Source organism: Felis catus, chromosome C2, assembly GCF_018350175.1.
Source record: "Felis catus isolate Fca126 chromosome C2, F.catus_Fca126_mat1.0, whole genome shotgun sequence".
Classification (NCBI taxonomy): Eukaryota; Metazoa; Chordata; class Mammalia; order Carnivora; family Felidae; genus Felis; species Felis catus.
The window spans coordinates 39,624,671-39,644,427 of record NC_058376.1 but is presented as its reverse complement, the minus strand read 5'-3'; the positions used below and the strand labels follow the sequence as shown (position 1 = coordinate 39,644,427).

The 19,757-nt window shown below is 35.6% G+C and overlaps 1 protein-coding gene across 5 annotated transcripts in view; it reads left to right on the top strand.

The window, feature by feature from the left end:
• VGLL3 (vestigial like family member 3) overlaps window positions 1-9,449 on the top strand; it is a 48,648-nt gene extending 39,199 nt beyond the window's left edge. For all 5 annotated transcript variants that reach the window (XM_045036762.1, XM_023238867.2, XM_045036764.1 and 2 more), the window contains one exon: window positions 3,350-9,449. In XM_045036762.1, the coding sequence (XP_044892697.1) occupies window positions 3,350-3,393 (44 nt within the window). In that variant the 3' untranslated portion in view covers window positions 3,394-9,449. The remainder of the gene's footprint in view (window positions 1-3,349) is intronic.
• Window positions 9,450-19,757: the final 10,308 nt, after the last annotated feature.

The following is a 19,757-nucleotide window of genomic DNA, read 5'->3' as shown; positions in this document are numbered from 1 at the left end:
AGTCTGGATTTTTTTTCGTTTTTTCCTTTTCTTTTGGTGGTCAGGTGTTAGTGGTGTTGGAACTGAATTGAGGAGTTGGGTCTGTGGGCTTGCATTTCCATTCAGGCTTTTTTCCTAACTGAATCCCAGATTCTCAAACTCTGAAACCAACAATCGAATGTATTTGTTCTCTGGTCCCATTTCTGAAAACCACCGAATGACCACCCTGTGTTTTCAGTGTTCACACTGGGGAAGGTTTCTTTTAGTTATGGGGGGGGGGGGATGGGGAGGAGGTTATATATCAAAAAAATCATATCAGTTAATGTGGAATATCCTGTTACACAATTGAAGTAGTCTTCATCTGAAGTGTATAGTAAACTGTGTAATCAGTTACTGCATCTTAGGAAAAACATTGAAGATTTATAGTTTAAAAAGATTATTAACAGAGCTATATTGTTAACTGATATTGATTCTATTAAATCAGAGTATTTTTAAACAGTGCAAAAAGAAGTATAAAACTTTATTATTTTTTCCTCATATTGATTTAAAGAAAGGATTTTGACTTGCAGAGTTGTGGTATAGGCTAGTGACATAGTCTATGACAAATATAATCCATATGGGGGGAGACATATACATTGTGACTAAGAAAGACCTTAGACTCTTGACATCAGACCACCTTGTTTTAAATCCTAGCTCTACCATTTAATAGTTTCATAATTTCTCCTAATCTCAATTTTCTCATTCATTAAATAAATATTGTAGCATAGTTGAGAGCATTAAATGAGATATTTCATATAAGTACTTCACACAGTGCCTGTCATATTCAGCCCGAAGAAGATGTTCACTGACATTTTTATTATGTTTATTTTCCCTCCTACTAAAAATGTCACAGACTAAACAATAAAATTAAAACTGAGTTACTGGTATCAAGAAGAAAAACACGGGTGATTTCAGGCAGCCAGTGGGGAGATTTCAGGATATGTTATGAACCAATATCCCATAGATTTGAGTTAGGAAAGTGAGAGGCAAAACATGCCTGAATAGAAGCAAAATTACAGCAGAGTAGATTTCGTGTTCTGGTAAGAAGTTGGGGAAACCCCAAATGTATGTAGATCACGTAAGGGTTCTGGAGACCACGTAAGGATAATAGGTTAATGATTTTGTCCCCTTTAACTCTTGTTGAGAAAACTAAATGTACTAGCTGACTCTTAAATATCCTGATCTATCTTCATCAACTGTTTAAGAAGAAAAATCATAGCACCACTTCTCTGTCTGTTGCAACTTATTAGTAGTAGGGTCTTTTGTTTGTGGTTGTTCACTTTCTTGTGTTTTACTTATGCTTATTGTTGAATGTTATGGATATTTTCAAAATACCTGGTAGTTAAAACAAAGGTCTGATTTAATGTACCATCACCAAGAAGAGGCTAAACCATAGGGACCACATCAGATATTTAATACATTTTAGGTCACAGATGAATTGACTTTTTTAAGGTTTGCATTAGAGTAATACAAAGACTTGGAAACAAAAGAATTGAAGAGATGAAGTTTTAATATGAGAAAATATCCTCTGTTATTCTGGTTGGAAAATGCAGAGCTATGTTAAGTAATGCAATACTTGTCCACAGAAAAAGACAAACATGATTTTGAAGGACTCATGTGTCTTTGCAAAGCAAACTAGGGATTGCCTTTGTTTAAGACAAAAAAAGACACTGAAACCGCTTGATGATTCCAACACTATTCATGACTTGCCGTGCTGACATTCTATAGATTGATGGAGTCTTCAAGTGTGGAAATACTGAGTCATACAGAAGATGAGACGTTTCAATAATGAAAAAAATATTTATGCAGTCAGCAGATTGTCAGTTAAGGTGGTTTAGATTATAAGAGTCACCAAACAGAGACTGTGTCAGGTTGCAAATTATTCCGACCACAAGATCATTTGAAAACAAGTAAAGCAAATTTAGAGTGAATTGGTATACTCCAAAGTCCTTTTCTTTCTTCCCCCCTTTTTCTCCCGTCTTCTCTTTCTCCTCTTTTTTTTTTTGAAAGGAAAACTATTGACTCTCTATCTAAACATAATACTAGTCACATGAGAAAAAAAAAATTAAGATGGAACTAACCTTTTTTCAGCCAGTGTTGCTTTTTCCCCAGTATGCAAGTGCTGTAGAATTTAGGTAGTGACTTGTGGTTCTGTGAGGTGCTTCTTTGACTTTTTCTGTTTGTTCTCCCTTTATGTAGTATTTTTTGTAGATTGTCTTAATGTCTGCCATCACTGACTGTTTTGTAATGGCACTCATTGTTTTGTGAAATTCTTTGACAAATTGGAGGGACAAGAAATGAAATCACTGCAGCTGTTTTAGTAACAATCACAATTTAGAGCCATACTGGCTCATTTAACCATTCCATGTATGACAACCAGCCCAGACTTAACACAATTTTAGATCAAGGATCAAGAAAAAATCCTGTGATCTGAGCACTCTCCCAGCAGCAGTGCTGTTGCATTTCTGCCCACTTAGTCCATAGCCTTCCTTTAAGTTTTAGTATTTGGTTTTAAACAACTTAAGAGCAGTCAGTTCCCTCTCTTATTCTTCCAAATCATTATGCCAAAAATAAAGGAAACTGAGGTAAGTGACTTCAAATGGGTATAAGCTGAAGGTGCTATGCTAATTGCCCATATCAGAAATTAGTCAACTGACTCCATTAGAACGAAATCAGTCACGTTTTCTGTTTCTTGCTTGATAGACTTCTTCCTACTCATTTTAGTTTTCAGTTGGAAGCTATACATGTTCGCTTATTTTCCTTTTGTTATTACTTTTAGAAACTTATCTGTAAATCATATTTTCTTGCTATGAAGTATAGATTTTTATAAGCCATGTTAAATATTTTCTGGAGAAAAAAATAAGTAAACTTATAAAACAATATAGGTGTGTGCTATTAGCTGGGAACCAACTATGTCTATTTTACTGGCAATATTAGATCCAGCTTTTAACCGTGTCTAATTGCTCACCATATTTTGTAGCAATACAAAATATGTGGAGTACATTTCAAAATAGCACCAGAATTTACTATTTTAGTTCAAAAGTATCATTATGATTCCTGAAAAGTATTAACTGAGATGCTACCTAAATTCCCCCAAAGATTAGTTACATTGTTTTTTCCAAATTTCAGCTCCTTTTGACATTAGAAGTAAAAAGGTTTCATTTACATTATTTTATCTTATTGATTATTCATTTATACTCCAAGAAAATGAAAACCACAGTAAAGAATTTATACTGCACAAATAGCACTGCTCTGGTCTAGCAGATTAGGCCCAGTTTTGAGTGATTCCTGTTCTAATGCTTTTCGTTTTTCTCACTGTCACCTTTTCTAGGTCTACAGCATCAAGACAAGAGCAAGGAATCACCCTGGTACTGAAACACAGTATTAGCAAGTCAGGTTGAAGTGTGAATCCATGGGCCCACTGGGAAAGAGGCTGCCAGGATTTCCCATTCTGCAGTGGGACACAATAGACATGGAAGAAGAAGAGGAAATGTCAGCCAGCTAACTTTGGTTTGGAGCCTTTTCTTGAGAAAGCAGAGTGGGTCCTAGACATTGAAGAAAAGCATTTTTATTTGTTTTTTTTTTTTGTCCCCCTCATCTGAGCCTTTGTCAACTGTGCAAATCTTTTTTTTTTTTTTTTTTGTCTCGCTTTTATCAATACATGATTTAATTTTTGTTTCATTCTGATTTTTTTTCTCTTTCCTTTTTGAACCAACCATCTTGTCAGGAAAAGATGAACCAGACATGAAAATGCTCATCCTTTCAGGAATACAATTTTGTAGCTCTGTGTGTATCTATTTTTGTAGAATACAGAAAGTTTGATTTAGCATCGATGGGCTATTTTTGAGGGATGTATTTTTTTTAATATTGTAAAAATTGGTAAGTTCTGTTTAAAGAACTTGCTCTCAGAGAAGCACTGGCAAAAATGTTAAAAATGCTTGTCTTTAAAATGTCTGTGATATGCTCTGTGCTTTCTAGGTTACCTCAAGTGTTTGATAGTTCCTCCTTTTTACAAAAGTAGCAGCATAGCCAAGCCAAGATAGTATTGTTTTACATTAAATCTCAGCGAAGATTTAATTCCATGTTAGCTCACTTAGCTTTGAGTTATGTGTATAGATTGAAAAGGAAGTTTTTTAATGACCATACTAAAGAAAGGATATTTCATTACTTTGATTTGTCCCAAAGAGTACTTGGAGTTTGACTAAGAAGAAAGTTTGCATCAACTTTCAGTCAGAAGGAGAGACTGCCTGGAGTATATGTCTTTTTAGCCCATCCAACTTTGATAAATGGAACCAGTTTGTATCCAACCACTGGAAAAAAAAATGCATTAACCCATGCTACCTTTGATTGCCAGTGACTTAGTTTCCTTGTTTCTAACTATTCAATCATGGCAATTTTTAAGGTCATATTTTAAGTGGATGTTTTTGTTTGTTTGTTTGTTTTCGTTTTTATTTTCTGAGATATTTTGAATGGAAAATATTTGGGAGGGTACTAGACACAGCACAAGGCTTTAATTCAGTGGCTATTTCTGACATTACTCATCATTATATATTGAAAAATAATATATTGTATATGTGATTTTAAACATAGGTTTTTTTCAAGTCTTTTTTTGGTTGTTTAAATCTGGTCTTAGTTGATTGAACTCTTTTTAAGAAAATGATTTAGGGTAAAATGAAATTTAAATTAGAACATGCCACAATTACTTAAATTGGGGTAATAAATTAGCCATTTATTATTTGAAATTTATTCATGAAAACTCAGGATTCAACTTGACGTGGCCCTCAGGACCCAAATAAGGTGAAGTTGGAATTATCATTAAGACCCTATTGGGAAAAGATTAGGGTTATAAAAGTAGCAGTTAGTAATATTTTAAGGATTTTTGATTCAAGTTCATTCTCTCAAAGCTGCTTCCAGAGATGGATCACATTAAAGAGTTAGGGCTATATAGAAGTTTTAGTTTGGTAAAAGTTTCTCAAATGTCCCCCATCCTTGTCTTCACCAATATGAAATACAGTGTTTAGTGAAGTACCACTTTCCATTTTCAATTGTGTATATCTTGTGTGTAAAGATTTTAGCTATAAGAACAACACAACCTTTGCTCAGCTAGGCAGGGTTCTTACAGATAATTTTAAAGTAGTTCCCTTATCTCTGTTTTTTACATTGGTTGTCTTTCCTGGTGCCTCCTGTGAGTTATAAATCTATACACTCTCTTGTATTCTTATCACTCCATAAATTGCTTCTTCTTACCTAGACTCTCCTTAACACAATATGCATATTTTTACCTAATGTGAGGTTGAAACTTAAGGAATTTTCCACTTACTAATGACACGAACTTTGAGTTCTAGGGAGTGGCTTGGTTAAATTATCTATATTTTGATCTATAATTTGATTTGTTATGGTTGTATGTACTTTGTCCAATCTGTGGAGCATGAAGTTGATTGAATCTATAAAATTGGTTTCCTCTTGTGTCCTCCTGAGTTTTCAAAGACAAGTATTCAGCAGTTCCCATGGGATGACTCATTGGGGATTATTTATTTCCTTCCTCTTCCTTTGGAACCTATTAACTTCCTTTGCAGTTTCTCTTAGAACAGTGTTGTACTCCAACTCATTCAGATCATGCAATTGGATTTTCCCAATTAAGGGAGAAGAAAAGTATTAACTCTCTGCTCCGTTCCTTCTTCTCCACTGAATTGAATTCAAAAGGAGAGCAGACAATTGGATAGCTTCACCCTGAATTTGTACTGTGTTCTGTGCCACTGTAGGATGGTACATTGTGCACAGTAGAATGTAGGATGAAACATTCCTTGGCTCTGGGGCCCAAGAAAAGTTGGGGACCTGAATTCTGCTGTATCTAGGAAAGATTTACAAGTGAGGTCTCTTGTTGAGAAAAGACATCATTGACATATTGCAAGGGTTAGATCCTTGCAAGATAAGGAATAGATCAAAGTCTAAATAAAAAGAGAGTGCATGTCTCTATAATTGCCTGGCATCCCCTTGTTATGATCATTGTACCTTTACCACCAGAAGTTATAAAAGAGAATGGGTTGTAATTTAGCATGATATTCTGACCTTAAGTTTAAAATGCTATCACTCTCTGGTTCTGCTTTCCTCACATCAAAACGATGCTGTTGAACTTATGGGCTTCTAACCTGCTTTAAAGAGGCTACCAGCTTCCTCCCTAAATCATTTGAAACCACTTCACCTTTGACTATTTTAAAAATTAGACTTTATTCAAGGTTTTGGAAGATGTGAGCTAAACCATATAAAATCATCTCATTTATTTGACATCTAATCCAGGCTTTGGCCACTACACTATCATAAGTTAATGAACAACTCATGAGTTGGATCTCAACAGGCTACTTTGTCCCTCATCGTTTATTTGAAAGAGCCTCTAAATATTTTAAAAATCAATGTTTCTTAAGAAGGTTAATCATCCCCTTCCTAACTTTCATCTGTAATTTTTCTTCTTTCTCTTTCTTCTTAAAATTATTTACATTGTCATTTAAGCAAAAATGCCCAGGGTTGCTCCAAATGTTGCAAATAAGAACCAGTGGTTTGCAAATAATTGAGGAATTAGTTCTTTGAACTTTATAACAAACCTAAAAAAAAAAACAAAAAAAAACCAAAAAAAAAACAAATTCTAGGCACTGGTGTAAAACATGCCCTTGAGGAGCTCATTATTCATTTTGCAAACCATATTTCCTATTCCTATTCTAAGACTTGCAGAATAGGACTGGATCTATCTAGTTTTTGCATTTGTTCTGTGGTTTAGTGTTACATGTGTCATTTAAAGTTGCAGTCAGAAACTATATTTTAAGAAACTAAATTCTATTTCTTACTGGGTGTCCCTCCCTTTGTTACACTGTATTTGCCAAATTAAGTCAATGAGGCATTAAGTGGTGGTAAAGGAAAGTATACATGCTGGAGTTTTGACTGGAGGATGAATAGAGAAGTAGAATGAATTAATGGAAAAGATCATTGGTTTGTATATTAGGTCATTCTCTGAATTCTGCCTTGGCCACAGTTAGATATGTGTGATTTGGGGTTTATCTTATGAAGAAAGTGAGATAATAATACCTAACTGGCAGGCTGTGAAGTGTGGAAATCATATCTATATGATATATGTGTGTATATATATATATATATATATATATATATATATATATATATGATCAATCATATCTGTCTCATTATAGCTATTTAATAAATGACAGGCACCACAAATGTCTATCAATTTTCTAAGTAGGTCATAAAACTGAGCTCCCAAATGTCCCTTCTCTATACTTTCCATATCTATTTCTGCAGCAATCCAATAGATATATGACTACTTTTTCATGACAAATTGTTGCAAGAGAATCTTTGCCCACTACTATTTGTTGAAGATAAAATGTAAATTTCTTAATTATTTCTGTTACTTTAGTGTGTCATTTATGAAAGAAAATAACCTTTTAGTGGTATGTAGCCCCAACTGTGAGTTTTCTTACATATTCCAAAGTTTTATTCATCCAGGATCCCAAATCAAGGCAACATCTTTATTAAATCACCAAAGTTTATATTTTTCAATTACATTTTGGGCTTCCTTAGCACCTGGAATAAAAACATCTCTTTTGAAGTTATCCATTTTTTTTTCTTTTACTTGCCTTGGAGGAAAAATTGCAGAATATGGTGGAAAAAGATCGTTTGCATGAAAAGGGGAGGGGAAAGAAAACCCTTTACGATCTCAGCAGATTTACTCTGCTTGAGAAAAAAAGAAACAATTTTATTGGAAGCAGATGTTGACACTGTGTCAGTTATTGAAGATGGAAAGAGTTCGCTTGAGCCATTGCAGTTACAAAGGGGTATTGATGGCAGTTAGAATCCCTGTGATGGATCACCTTCACAGCAGACATAAGGACAGCAGAAAAGCAGAAACTGTATGAGACCACTGAAATCAGCCTGCTGATTTTAACGTACAGGATCCTAAGGATCCAGTTTCATTTTGTTTTGTTTTGTTTTTTCTTTCCTCCAGGATGAAAGACACATCTGTCAGAAAATTTAAGGCTTCTTTGAGAAATTTACTTTTATTCTCTAAAAACATGGCCTAAGAGCCCTTTAAATCTCTTATTTTTAAAGTACTAAAAGTATTATTAAAGTCATTTTAGAAAAATCAGGTTATAGTTTTATCTCAGTGATGTATGTTGAAAATAAATACATAAACTACACAAAAATGGATGATTGAAGATTGGGGTATGGGTGGGCCCTTCCAGGAAACCTTGGTCTCAATAGCTTTAATTACCTTAGTAACTTGGTCATGGACATTGGTCACAGAACAGACTTTCAGGCTTTTCTCTTTTAGTGCTCTCTTGGAATTTACTCCTATATACTTTCCCAAAGTATAGAAATAGCCATTATTATTAAAATATCTTGATTTTCTTATTTCCTTTATTGTCCATTATGCTTTTTTATTTGTTTGAAAAATTTTTATAGTTTCAAATAATTAATCAAACTAATGTTCAGTCAAAATTGCAAATTAACTTGATCCAATAATATGTAAATGTCCTTTTAAAGGTCCAAGGCATACTATTGAATTAAGTGTAATTATGTAAGTAAACAATGATACCTTCTAGAAAAGGGACAGTCACCATCAAGTAGCTTCCTTTTTAACAATTTCTGGACTACTAAATTTTGACTTAAGAATAACTCTTTTAGAATATAAGATTCTTTAGGGTTTTTTCTTTTTTTGGTGTATGCATAAGATGTGAACTTTTCTAATGATATCTCTTTATACTAGTAGAGATGTACATTTTTTTTCTATGCTGTGGCTAGGGCAAAAATGAATAATTATTTACACACATGATTTAATTTCTTAGGATATTTACAATCTTGGATATTATATATGATTTTAAAATACTATTCCATTCATTTTTCTGGATGTACAATATAGGGAAGAGTTTTCATGTGAATTCTTTGTTCATTTTAAAATGCATATATTGAAAGAGAAAACGTGGATTAATTTGTTTTTATCATATACATCTAGGTAAGGTGAAATACTTTTATAAAAAAATAGTGTAGAAGACTATATTTGTCACTTGGTTAGGTAAACTGAAAATAATAATAGAAATATTATCTTACAACATTGAAATACAATGAAATTCCAGACTTGTGAGTTTTATGAGCAATTTTATGCTATCTTAATTTTACATTTCCAGAAAGACAAATTAACTAATCTTACCTAGTTGTCAGTCTTTAATTCATAAAACTTTTGGGTTTACAAGCTCATTATGAAATCATAATTTTTGTTTTTCTTGGGATTGTGGAAAGAGACATTTTCATATTTCTATTCACTCTTCAAATGCAGGTCACATAACTATGTGTCAGTGATATAAGATGATGGAGGACTTTGTAGTAAAAACTGTCACCTTCAATTTGTTCAATAAATAATTTAATGTGAATTTAATGTTTATATTTTAATGTAGCATTTTCGTTTGGTCTGCCTTTCTTGAAAATGAACTCAAGCTCACTGTTTTCTTCTTCTCCAGTTAAGGAGTTTATAAATATCTTTGAAAACTAAAGCTAAATATTAGAAGTTAATTTCTAAGGCCAAGTTAATTTCTAAGGCCAAGTTGTTAATAGTGAAGAGTGGGTTATAAAACAAGTGTTCATAATGGAAGAACAAGTGAAATGTATTAAATTACATAACAACAGGAAGCTTCTGAAGTTTTTTCAATGTTTATTTATTTGGGAGAGAAAGAGAGAGAGGGAGAGAGAGAGAATGCCAAGCAGGCTCTATGCTGCCAGCCTGGAACCCAAGGCAGGGCTTGATCCCATGAACCAACCAAACCAACCGTGAAATCATGACCTGCGCCAGGATCAAGAGTTGGACACAACCAACTGAGCCACCCAGGCACACCGTGAATTTTTTAATACAATGCTTCTAAAGCTATCAATTGACTCTTTCCACAAAGTACATTTTGTTGTTTTGTTTTTACTCTTATTGATACAGAACTTGCTGTAAGTAGTATGGAAAATCACACACACACACACACACAAACACACACACACACACGACCAAAAACTGACAATTCATTGACAGTGAAGAACTACACCTAGAAAGGAAAATTCCAAGACTGTATTTTTGAAGGAAGTTAGAGTTTTCCTACAATGGTGTCTACTTTCTTATTAAATGAATTTTTAATGTGGAAGTGCAAAAGTCTAGAAATAAGTGTTTAAATCAGTAGACCCTCCAACATTATAGGTGAAATAATTTGGCATTCTTAATTGTTGCTATATTTAGACTAGACTAGTGTTATGAGTTTTCTATGGCTGCTGTAAAAATTACCACAATCTTAACATCTTCAAACAAATTTATTATCTTAACCACTTGGTAGGTCAGACATTTGGCACTGCTCTCAGGCTAAAATCAGTGTCAGCTGCATTCCTTCTGGATGCCCTAAGGGAGAATCTCTTTCTTTGCTGTTCCAAGTTTCTAGAGTCCTTGACTAAAGGCCCCCTTCTTCATCTTGTAAGCCATTAGCCATCAAGTCCTTCTCACAAGGCATCATTCTGACCCTCTCTTTCACCTCTCTCTTACATGTTTAAAGAAATTTGTAGTTACATTGGCTCTACCATGATAATCTCCTCAACTCAGAGTTCTTAATTTAATTACATCTGTAAAGTCCTTAAATATAAGGTAACATATTCACAGGTTCTAAGGATTAGGATGTGAGTATTTTTGGGGGGGGGGCACTATTCTACTACCACAATTATTATTAGATTTAAGTTTATTTATTTTTTTTTTACCAGCCTTATAATCTGGGAGTATTTAATACATCACTGAAACTAGCAAGGCTTGTTCCATGTTCGCAATGGTCGTTTGTGTAGGATTCGTCTTCATTCACTTAAATAATTGCATACAAAGGGAATTTCTGTTCTTATTTCAAACATTTCACGTGGTTGTTATAGTGCCTTGGAATCTAAAGGGCTATGTGGTATTTATGTCAGACAAACACTCAGGGGGTGGGGGGGGGGGTGGAGAGAAGGACATCTGGTGCAGATTCTTCCTAGCTGAAGTGTGTTTTCTCTGGGGACAATCAACTACCATTTAATTGTTTTGCTTCCTTTTTTTGGGAACATGATCATCCTGTGATGTCCTAAGTCTCCAAGCATCTCATTTGACCTGCTTATACACATTTGACAAAGTATCTATATATGACCACATTGACATGGTAAAGCTTTTACATTTTTGTCCAGATTGAATCATTACATCTGTTATCAGTTAAGCAGTGGAAAAACTGTTATGGAAAGCAAACATATTTTGATACATTTAATGTGTAAAGTAGGTTCCTGTGCTTTGGAATGCTGTTGATCAATAAATGAGCTAGACTGTCTTAGAAACAACACTCAAACACAACTGTTTTACTTTCCACACCAAGTTTGGCTGTGGCTGAATGAAGAACACCAGCATTGATCTTTGCTTCTCACTTGTAAAAGAGACTATTTGCAGGGAGCCAAATATAGCAACAGAGGATTTATTATCTTGCCAAAAAATACAAAATCTGTTCCCCTTTAAACACGATACTCTATCCTTTTCTTGTGGATCTTGCTAAAAGGAAAATATAGCTCTAAACTACCCCATTCCTTCTGCTGAAAGTTTCCTACGTTTTTTCAAATGGGCTATGTGTGGTTTTGTGTTTTATGTTTCCTAAAGAAAATGGCTGTATGCGAAATCCATCCAGTATTAATCATGTTCCTTGCCAAAACAAACAAACAAACAAACAAACAAACAAAACCGAAAATGTTTCTAAATCAAAGAAGAGAGTCAACAGCAATTAAGAAAGTCACACTTTGCTAGTTTCAATACTAACTATGTATCACTGGGTGATGTTCTGTGTTTCATTTTGCATTGAACCAAAAAAAAATTTTTTTTTTAAATCGGCTTCAACCAACAGGTGCTTTCTTTAAAGGCCTTAGAACATGGGTGTTTTGCTCTGAATGTCGTCTGACTAGTCTAGATTATAATGTTGGTAATGACAGTTAACTCTTCTGCTTGGTTTATGATGTATATACAGAATTTTAAAAACAGTTTTGCAAACACCACCAAGAAAATAAGCTTTCCAGTGACAGCTTTACCAGACATCTTCGTGTGGGATTTTAAAACAAACACAAGGCTGTTTGGAAATACTTGGTATATGTAAATATGCAAAATATGCTGAACAGTGCTAACAGCTGTAGGGTGTATGTACTCCCTCATCCTTGAGCAGAATATTTTGGTGGCAGTGATGGTTGTTTTTTCCATCTTAGCTTCTCATCTCCCTCACCGTCCTACCCCTGTCTCCACCCACTCACCCATCCACATACAAAAACACATACTTAACACCACCGCCCCCCCCCCCCATTTCCATGCTGCTTCCAAGAGAATCATTTCAACAGATTCCCCCTGGAAAAGGTGGGTGGTGCCTTGAAGGACTGTTTGAGTTACAGGATGTTGTAAAGGCTGAGCTCCATGAACTTGCTTGCACTTGCTCTGACACCAGCCTTGCACACAGCCCAGACACTCTGCAGACCAGATTCCATTAAGGCTTGTCCTTGCAAGGAGAGGGAATGTCTGGTTGAGACTGGCCTTCCTATGATGATCCTAAAGAACACAGAGTAATCATTTTAAATGTGTGCTATCAGTTTCCGTAAAATCAAGGCACTCATTCATTTATGAAAATAAGCACATACGGCTTTCTGCCTACAGCCTAAAAGAGGAAGGGAGGACCCAAGAAAAGTTAAAAATGAAGGTCTCTTCTCGTAATACATCATTTTAACAGGATGGAGATGAGAAGATGACAAATATGAAATGAGAAACCCTGGGTCCTCGGAGCAGTTCTACTGGTAATTTGTTGATAGCATTTGGTCAGTTTCCTTATCAGTAATGTAAAGATCAGATGAAATAAATGTAAACTGCTTTGAGAAAACTAAAAGTACTGCACAGATACAAAGAGGAACTGATATTTATTAAAACTCTTCTATATACCATGAACATTACATGAATTTATGTTAAGGAAATATCACAAATAGCAATATGTAGAGAGTATTATTTGAGAGGAAGTTTGCAGTATAAAAAAACATGAGGATTTAATGTTTAGTGATGCAACTCAGAAGCTGATGTCCTTGGACAATTTCCTTAACCCCTTTAAGTCTCAGTGTATTCGTCTGTAAAATGAAGATATGCAAAGTAACTACTTCATAGAATTGTTAAAGGAATTAAATAAAGTCTATAAATCATTTACCACTAAGTAAATACTATGGCTTTTCTTTTTATTAAGCTTATTTTTTAGTAATTTAGTAAATTTAGTAATTTTTTAGTAATTCCTAAACTTAGGAATTTAGGAAATCAGTTAAGACAGCCCAAGAGCACTTGACTTCAAGTGACAGAGTGAGGATTCAAACCTGGATTAATTTTTTTTTTTTGTAATGTTTATTTACTTTTGAGAGAGAGGGAGAGACAGAATCCAAAACAGCTCCGAGCTCTGAGCTATCAGCACAGACCCCAACATGGGGCTTGAACCCACAAACCATGAGATCATGACCTGAGGTGAAGTCAGATGCTTAACCGACTGAACCACCCAGGTGCCCCTCAAACTCAGATTTAGCCAAAAAAGAAAAAAAGAATCTTACACCACCACACTACCCTCTAAGGTTTTTGCTATTGTCACATCTATGAATGCATTTGCTGTGAGCATATTTTAATAATTTCTTAGCCAACTTCTTTCTACAAATCCTATGAAAATGGAGTAGTAGAAATCTTTCCACTCCTGGAACCCCAGAACTTAATGTGTGTATGTGTATGTGTATGTAACATATTTTTTTCTTCATTTACTTTTTCTACAGGGTCAACTAAATATGCTAATAATATTCATACAAGTAAAGTGAAGTAATGATTTCAATTCCTGGGAGCCCTTGTCTGAAGTCATATGGATGTTAAATCTCTTAACCTAGATAGTTGATAGTAGATATAGTGTGTCTGTATTGACTATTTGAAATAGGCCAATTACCTTCCTATTAGGCAGTGCCCATTCATAAAAACAAGTCTTGGGGCACCTGAGTGCCTCAGTCAATTAAGTGTCTGACTCTTGGTTTTGGCTGGGGACATGATCTCATGGTTCATGGGATCGAGCCTCACATCAGGCTCTGCACTGACAACATGGAGTCTGCTTGGGATTCCCTCTCTCCCTCTCCCTCTGACCCTCGCCCACTTGCTCACTCTCTCTCAAAATAAATAAATATTAAAAGAAAAAACTAGTTTTAAAACCAGCTTTTTCATGGACACATTCTTAGATGCAACCACTGCTGCTTGCTCTCTGCTGTATGTCTAGGCCTGTGAGGCTTCTGAACTTGTCTATGTTTCCTGGCTCCATGATGATCCCCTTAGATTTGTCAATAGAATTCAAATTCTCTGATGTTGATCTTTATTGCACTTCCCAGAAGTTTTTACCTGTTTTGACTTCTTTGGTTGCTTATAATAGATCTCTCCTGCCCTAGCCCCACTGAATTTTATCTTCTGGAGTGAGCCAGGATCAGGCTATTCTGAAGGCAGAATGGATTAACTTTGGCAAGTTAATCACCCAAGGGCTGATCTAGGATCTGAAACCTATAAAAGGTTTATACAGAGGGGAGCTTTTTAAGAAGATACAAAGGCATAATAAATCATGAAAGTATTTATTTAGAATGAGAAATGACAATGAACTTTGAAAATCTAATGAATACCATAAACACAAAATTCAGAAACATCATGTAAATTTGTATTAACTACCCGCTTAGGTACATGTATAACGTAACATGCTACTCCTCCAACAACACATTTACCTTCATTTTAACTTCAGTACATTTCAAACATGTGTCTTTACTTTCTTATATTTAGTGGTAGAAAAGATAGGTTCTGTTCATAGAGTAATATGTTCTTAGCCCCTCTTGAAACAACGTAGTAGGGGTCTGTAGTATTTCTAGACACCGTTTGCTCACTGGGACATGATTTCTTAAGTATACCTAGAAGTGTTTGGGAATGGTATAAACATATCCCACTAAATCCAAATCCAACCTATATGTATCTACCAACTCAATTTTCCCTTAGCTTGATCCTTACAACCCCACAGAACAGCTCAGAAGGGACACCTGAGTGAAAGAGAGAGTGATTTTATATGATTGTGGTTAAAATAGCTTATTTTTTTTCAATTTGCATAACTTATGTCAATATGAATGCTAGGATTAAATCTCAGAGTTTTGGAAGGTGGCCTATGCCAATAAGAGGCTCAGAAGCTTTATCCTCATTAGCTTAGGGCAAATTTGCCTATGCACAGGCCTCTTCAACTTGTCTCCCATGGTAAAAAAAAAAAAAAAAAAAAAAAAGGAAAAGAAACAACAACAAAAAAAGTCCTACTTACAAGAGCACTGATATGTGGCTTCACTTTGTTAATTTTCTGATTCCTATCTATTACAGTACATTAAACTATGATAAGATGATAAGAGTTCCATACTGAATAACCAAGATTTAAAAAGGCTTCAGTTTGAAAGAGAGAGACAGAATAAAAGGCTGAATTTTTTGGAAGTTATTCAACATAGACAAACAAGGAGAAAATGGTTTAGAAGATGACTGGACTGAAGAATTTATGTGCAAATAACCTGAAGCTGAGAACAGTGAGGAATGAGTTACCTCCTGGAAAAAACAGTCTTGTTTCTTAAGGATAAAAAAAGACTATATGATGTTTGCAACTATTCATGACCATGAACCAGAACTATATAACATTTTCTTACTACATAATGAAGCAAAGAATGCTTTCTTAGATTACCTGGGGGTGGGGGAGGGGGAAAGATTTCTGACATAGTTCTGTCATTAACAAGCTATGTGTTTCTGGAAAAATCACTAAATGTCCTTGGTGTGTTTTCTCATCTGTAAAACAAAGACATTAAAACTAGACAGTCTTTAAGGCTTCTTCTAGTTCTAAAAGTTCTGTGATTCTCCATGTATTTTCTTTAAATATAATACTTTAACCTATTTAGGCATCAGAATTAAAATTTTCCTGGAGCTGAAATACTTTGGAAAGAATAACCTAATTGGAAAAGATTATTTGACAACTTCTTCAGATGTCAATGTAAGTCTGAGCTATAAAAAAATTTGATCATGATATTATCGTACAGAGTGGAACAAAAATTCCAAAGAATCTCTTTGTAACAAATGCCATTGGCATTTATATAATCTGAAGATTAAAAAAAAAAAAAAGAGAGAGAGACACAACTCCTTTAGAAATTAGACATTCTGGAATTTGTATTTCTAACACAATTTATTCCTCAAGGAGCCAATGTTCAAACCTGTGTATAATTTAGACTTTTTGCTCGTCCCATGTGTTCCACGTCCTGGTTTGAATTAGTCAGCTGTGGAAAATAGAAATGTAGAAATCAAAAAAAATTCGCTTACAGCATTCTTATTACTAATTATGTCCAACACAGTAGACAAAGTTACAGACATATATTATTAAAGACGTAACAGGTTATCTCTCCTTACCCCCCCTACTCAGTTAGCTCTGACTGGTTTAAAAAACAAAATCCTTGCAATGTGTCCAGTTTAATTTTAACAAACCACCTTAGCTTCTATGATTTCCACTGGAAGACTAATGATTGAATATATTTCAATATCAATAAACATTCATTGATGGAATTTCCTTGTGTCCAATACCTATAGCCACTCACACGTCATCAAGAAGAAAAATTTATCATCATAATCTGAATCTCCTCAGGGAGCCATCTCTCATGTTGGATAAAATGAGTTAAATGGACTCAGTCCCTGTGCCCTAAAAATATGTTCAACCTCATTAGTCTGGGGGTACCATGTATTTGGATCTCAATCACATTGCCTTCTAGCAATAATTTTGCCATATTAATCTTATTTCATGTCCTTCATCTGTAAGTAAATACTGGTTTATCCTCAATTTCTTACCCCTAGTAAATATCCTAACATATCCTCGGCCAATTTTCACCCCCCTACTAAACATATTATATATGGGTTGCATACATGGGACCTGATGTGCTCTTCACTGGGCAGTGGTTTTTGCTCTGTGTGGTCAGCACAGTCAGTCCACCCTGAGGTGGAAGAAAGTATAGTTTCTCCTTCTACGCAAATCACTCATTTCTAGAAAGGGCAACCACATTTATTTTTTTGCATGTCTGTTTGCTCTCAGATCTCTTCCTAGACCCTTCAATATTCCACTCGATGTCATAGGAGTATTGACGTTGGCACTGACAGGAGATTGAAACATGAAACCAGTAGGTAGAGAGAAGCTAGGATATTTTGCCGCCTCCTTCTCTATGCACTTTTTTTTTTTTTTGAGACAGAGAGAGCATAAACGGGGGAGGGGCATAGAGAGAAAGGGAGACACAGAATCTGAAGCAGACTCCAGGCTCTGAACTGTCAGCACAGAGCCCCATGCGGGGCTCCAACCCACGAACTGTGAGATCATGACCTGAGCCAAAGTTGGACACTTAACCCACTGAGCCACCCAGGCTCCCCTCTAGCACAATTTTGACAACATCTCGTAGCAGCTGTGTCTCCAGAAATGACTATGGTTCCTCTGTAGCTTCAGCTCCTGCTATATTCCTAGCTCCTGCCAGGTACCCAGGCTCCTGACTCGCTTAATATTTCTTCTACTTTTTGCCTCTCTGCATGGAAGTGACTTCCTGATATTGCTATTCTCTGGTTTGCTTCACCATCTCCTTAGCTTTTCCATTACTGTGTAACCATGTTCCAAAATTGAATTTGCGATTTTAAGTACTCAGAATGGTTTTTATTGACCTGGTTGGAATGTGGCAGTAACGTTTTTGCCTATAAAGAATGGTCCCAGAAAACAAATACTCTACAAAGGATTGTGGCATAGAGTTTACATGTTAGAGCATGAGTGTAGAAATGGCCCCCATCTAGGCAGAAAGAGGGATTTTAATAATCCATGGTATTCAGTAACATCACAACCACCTGAAGTATCAGGGCTCTAAGAAATTAAGTCTACTAAACCTGGCCACTATGACTGTGTCGATGTTTGCAAGTATTGCAGAGGTTAGAAAAGTATTTGAGGTTTCACTTGAAGGGCTTGGAAGGAAAGGAAAGGAAAGGAAAGGAAAGGAAAGGAAAGGAAAGGAAAGGAAAGGAAAGGAAAGGAAAGGAAAGGAAAGGAAAGGAAAGGAAAGGAAAGGAAAGGAAAGGAAAGGAAAGGAAAGGAAAGGAAAGGAAAGGAAAGGAAAGGAAAGGAAAGGAAAGGAAAGGAAAGGAAAGGAAAGGAAAGGAAAGGAAAGGAAAGGAAAGGAAAGGAAAGGAAAGGAGGAAAGGAAAGGGAGGGAGGGACAAGAAAACAACTCAAGGTTTTGGGCTTTAGGCTAAAACACAGGGAGAAAACTTCATGACAGCTTTAAGTGAGTGTTTTTATTCATTATAGACAAAGGTTAAGCATGGCTGATGACCAAGACTGAAGTCTAAAGGTGCAGTTTGGAGATTTAGTGAGGAAGGAATGATTCCCTTTTAGACATTAGCAGAAACATTTAGGTGTTCTCAAATGAAGCTGAAAACTCTGGACTCCCATTATTAAATAAATTCCATAATTGAATCCCAAAATTCATTTACCACTGAAACAACTCACTTCTTCTTTCTTTTTGAATTTTAATTGTTTTAAATGTTTATTTTTGAGAGAGAGACACACATAGTGCAAGCAGGGAAGGTGAATAGAGAGGGAGACACAGAATCTGAAGCAGATTCCAGGCTCCAAGCTGTCAGCACAGAGCCCAGCGTGGGGCTTGAACCCATGAACTGCAAGATTATGACCTGAGCCAAAGTCAGATGCCCAACCAACTGAGCCATCCAGGTTCTCCCACTCCTTTCCTCTTTCTGAGGATGCTAGCTTTCTTGCAAGATCTACTCATATCACACTTCATTGCCTCTAGACAAAACTAGAGTCAGATTCCAATAAGACCCAGGGGAGAACCACTAGTTATCTTGGGAGAAGAGAGTCTACATGTCACAGGGATTGAAAGAATTTGCTCATGTGTACCATTTGGAAACTGAGAAGCATGTACATGGATGGATCCTGATGGAATAGAAAGCTTATGGAAGTTGGCTGGTGAATAGTTTTGGCTCCAGTCTATCTCAAAGGGAGCCTAGGGAATCCATGGCCCATCTTTGGTTATTGTCCAAGTTCCTGATCACATAGTTGAGTAAAGTAGATTAAGAAAATGACAGAATCCCTGCAGTGGCTGTTATGATAAGAAAGGCTATATATTAGTTCCTGGAAGCATCCATCCATATTTAAATAGTAAATCAAGATGATGGAATAGAAAGTTAGGTTGGCTGTATCTGTTGGATACTGGATAATGTACTAACTTGACTGGCTGGCTCTAACAATTTGCTTGGTTGACTGACTAAAGCATGGATTCCCAAGGAGCTAGGTTTAATGAAGTCAGGATGCCAGAACTTTCCTGCAATTATTTAAAGGAAGGAACCCAACAGAATTACAAATTTGATAATGCTAGAATAAAATTATTATGTGCAACTTACTTTCTCTCCTTTTGACAATGTTGCCTGAAAGTTACAGAAAACACTTCTATCCCTGGGACATTGAGAAATGTGTTATGAGGGAAATAGCAGAATCCTTGAAAACTTGGTGCTGGCTGTCATTGGTAGATTGGGGATAATGGTGGGAGTTGCCACCCTTGACGTAGTCTACATGATTTTAAGGGGAATT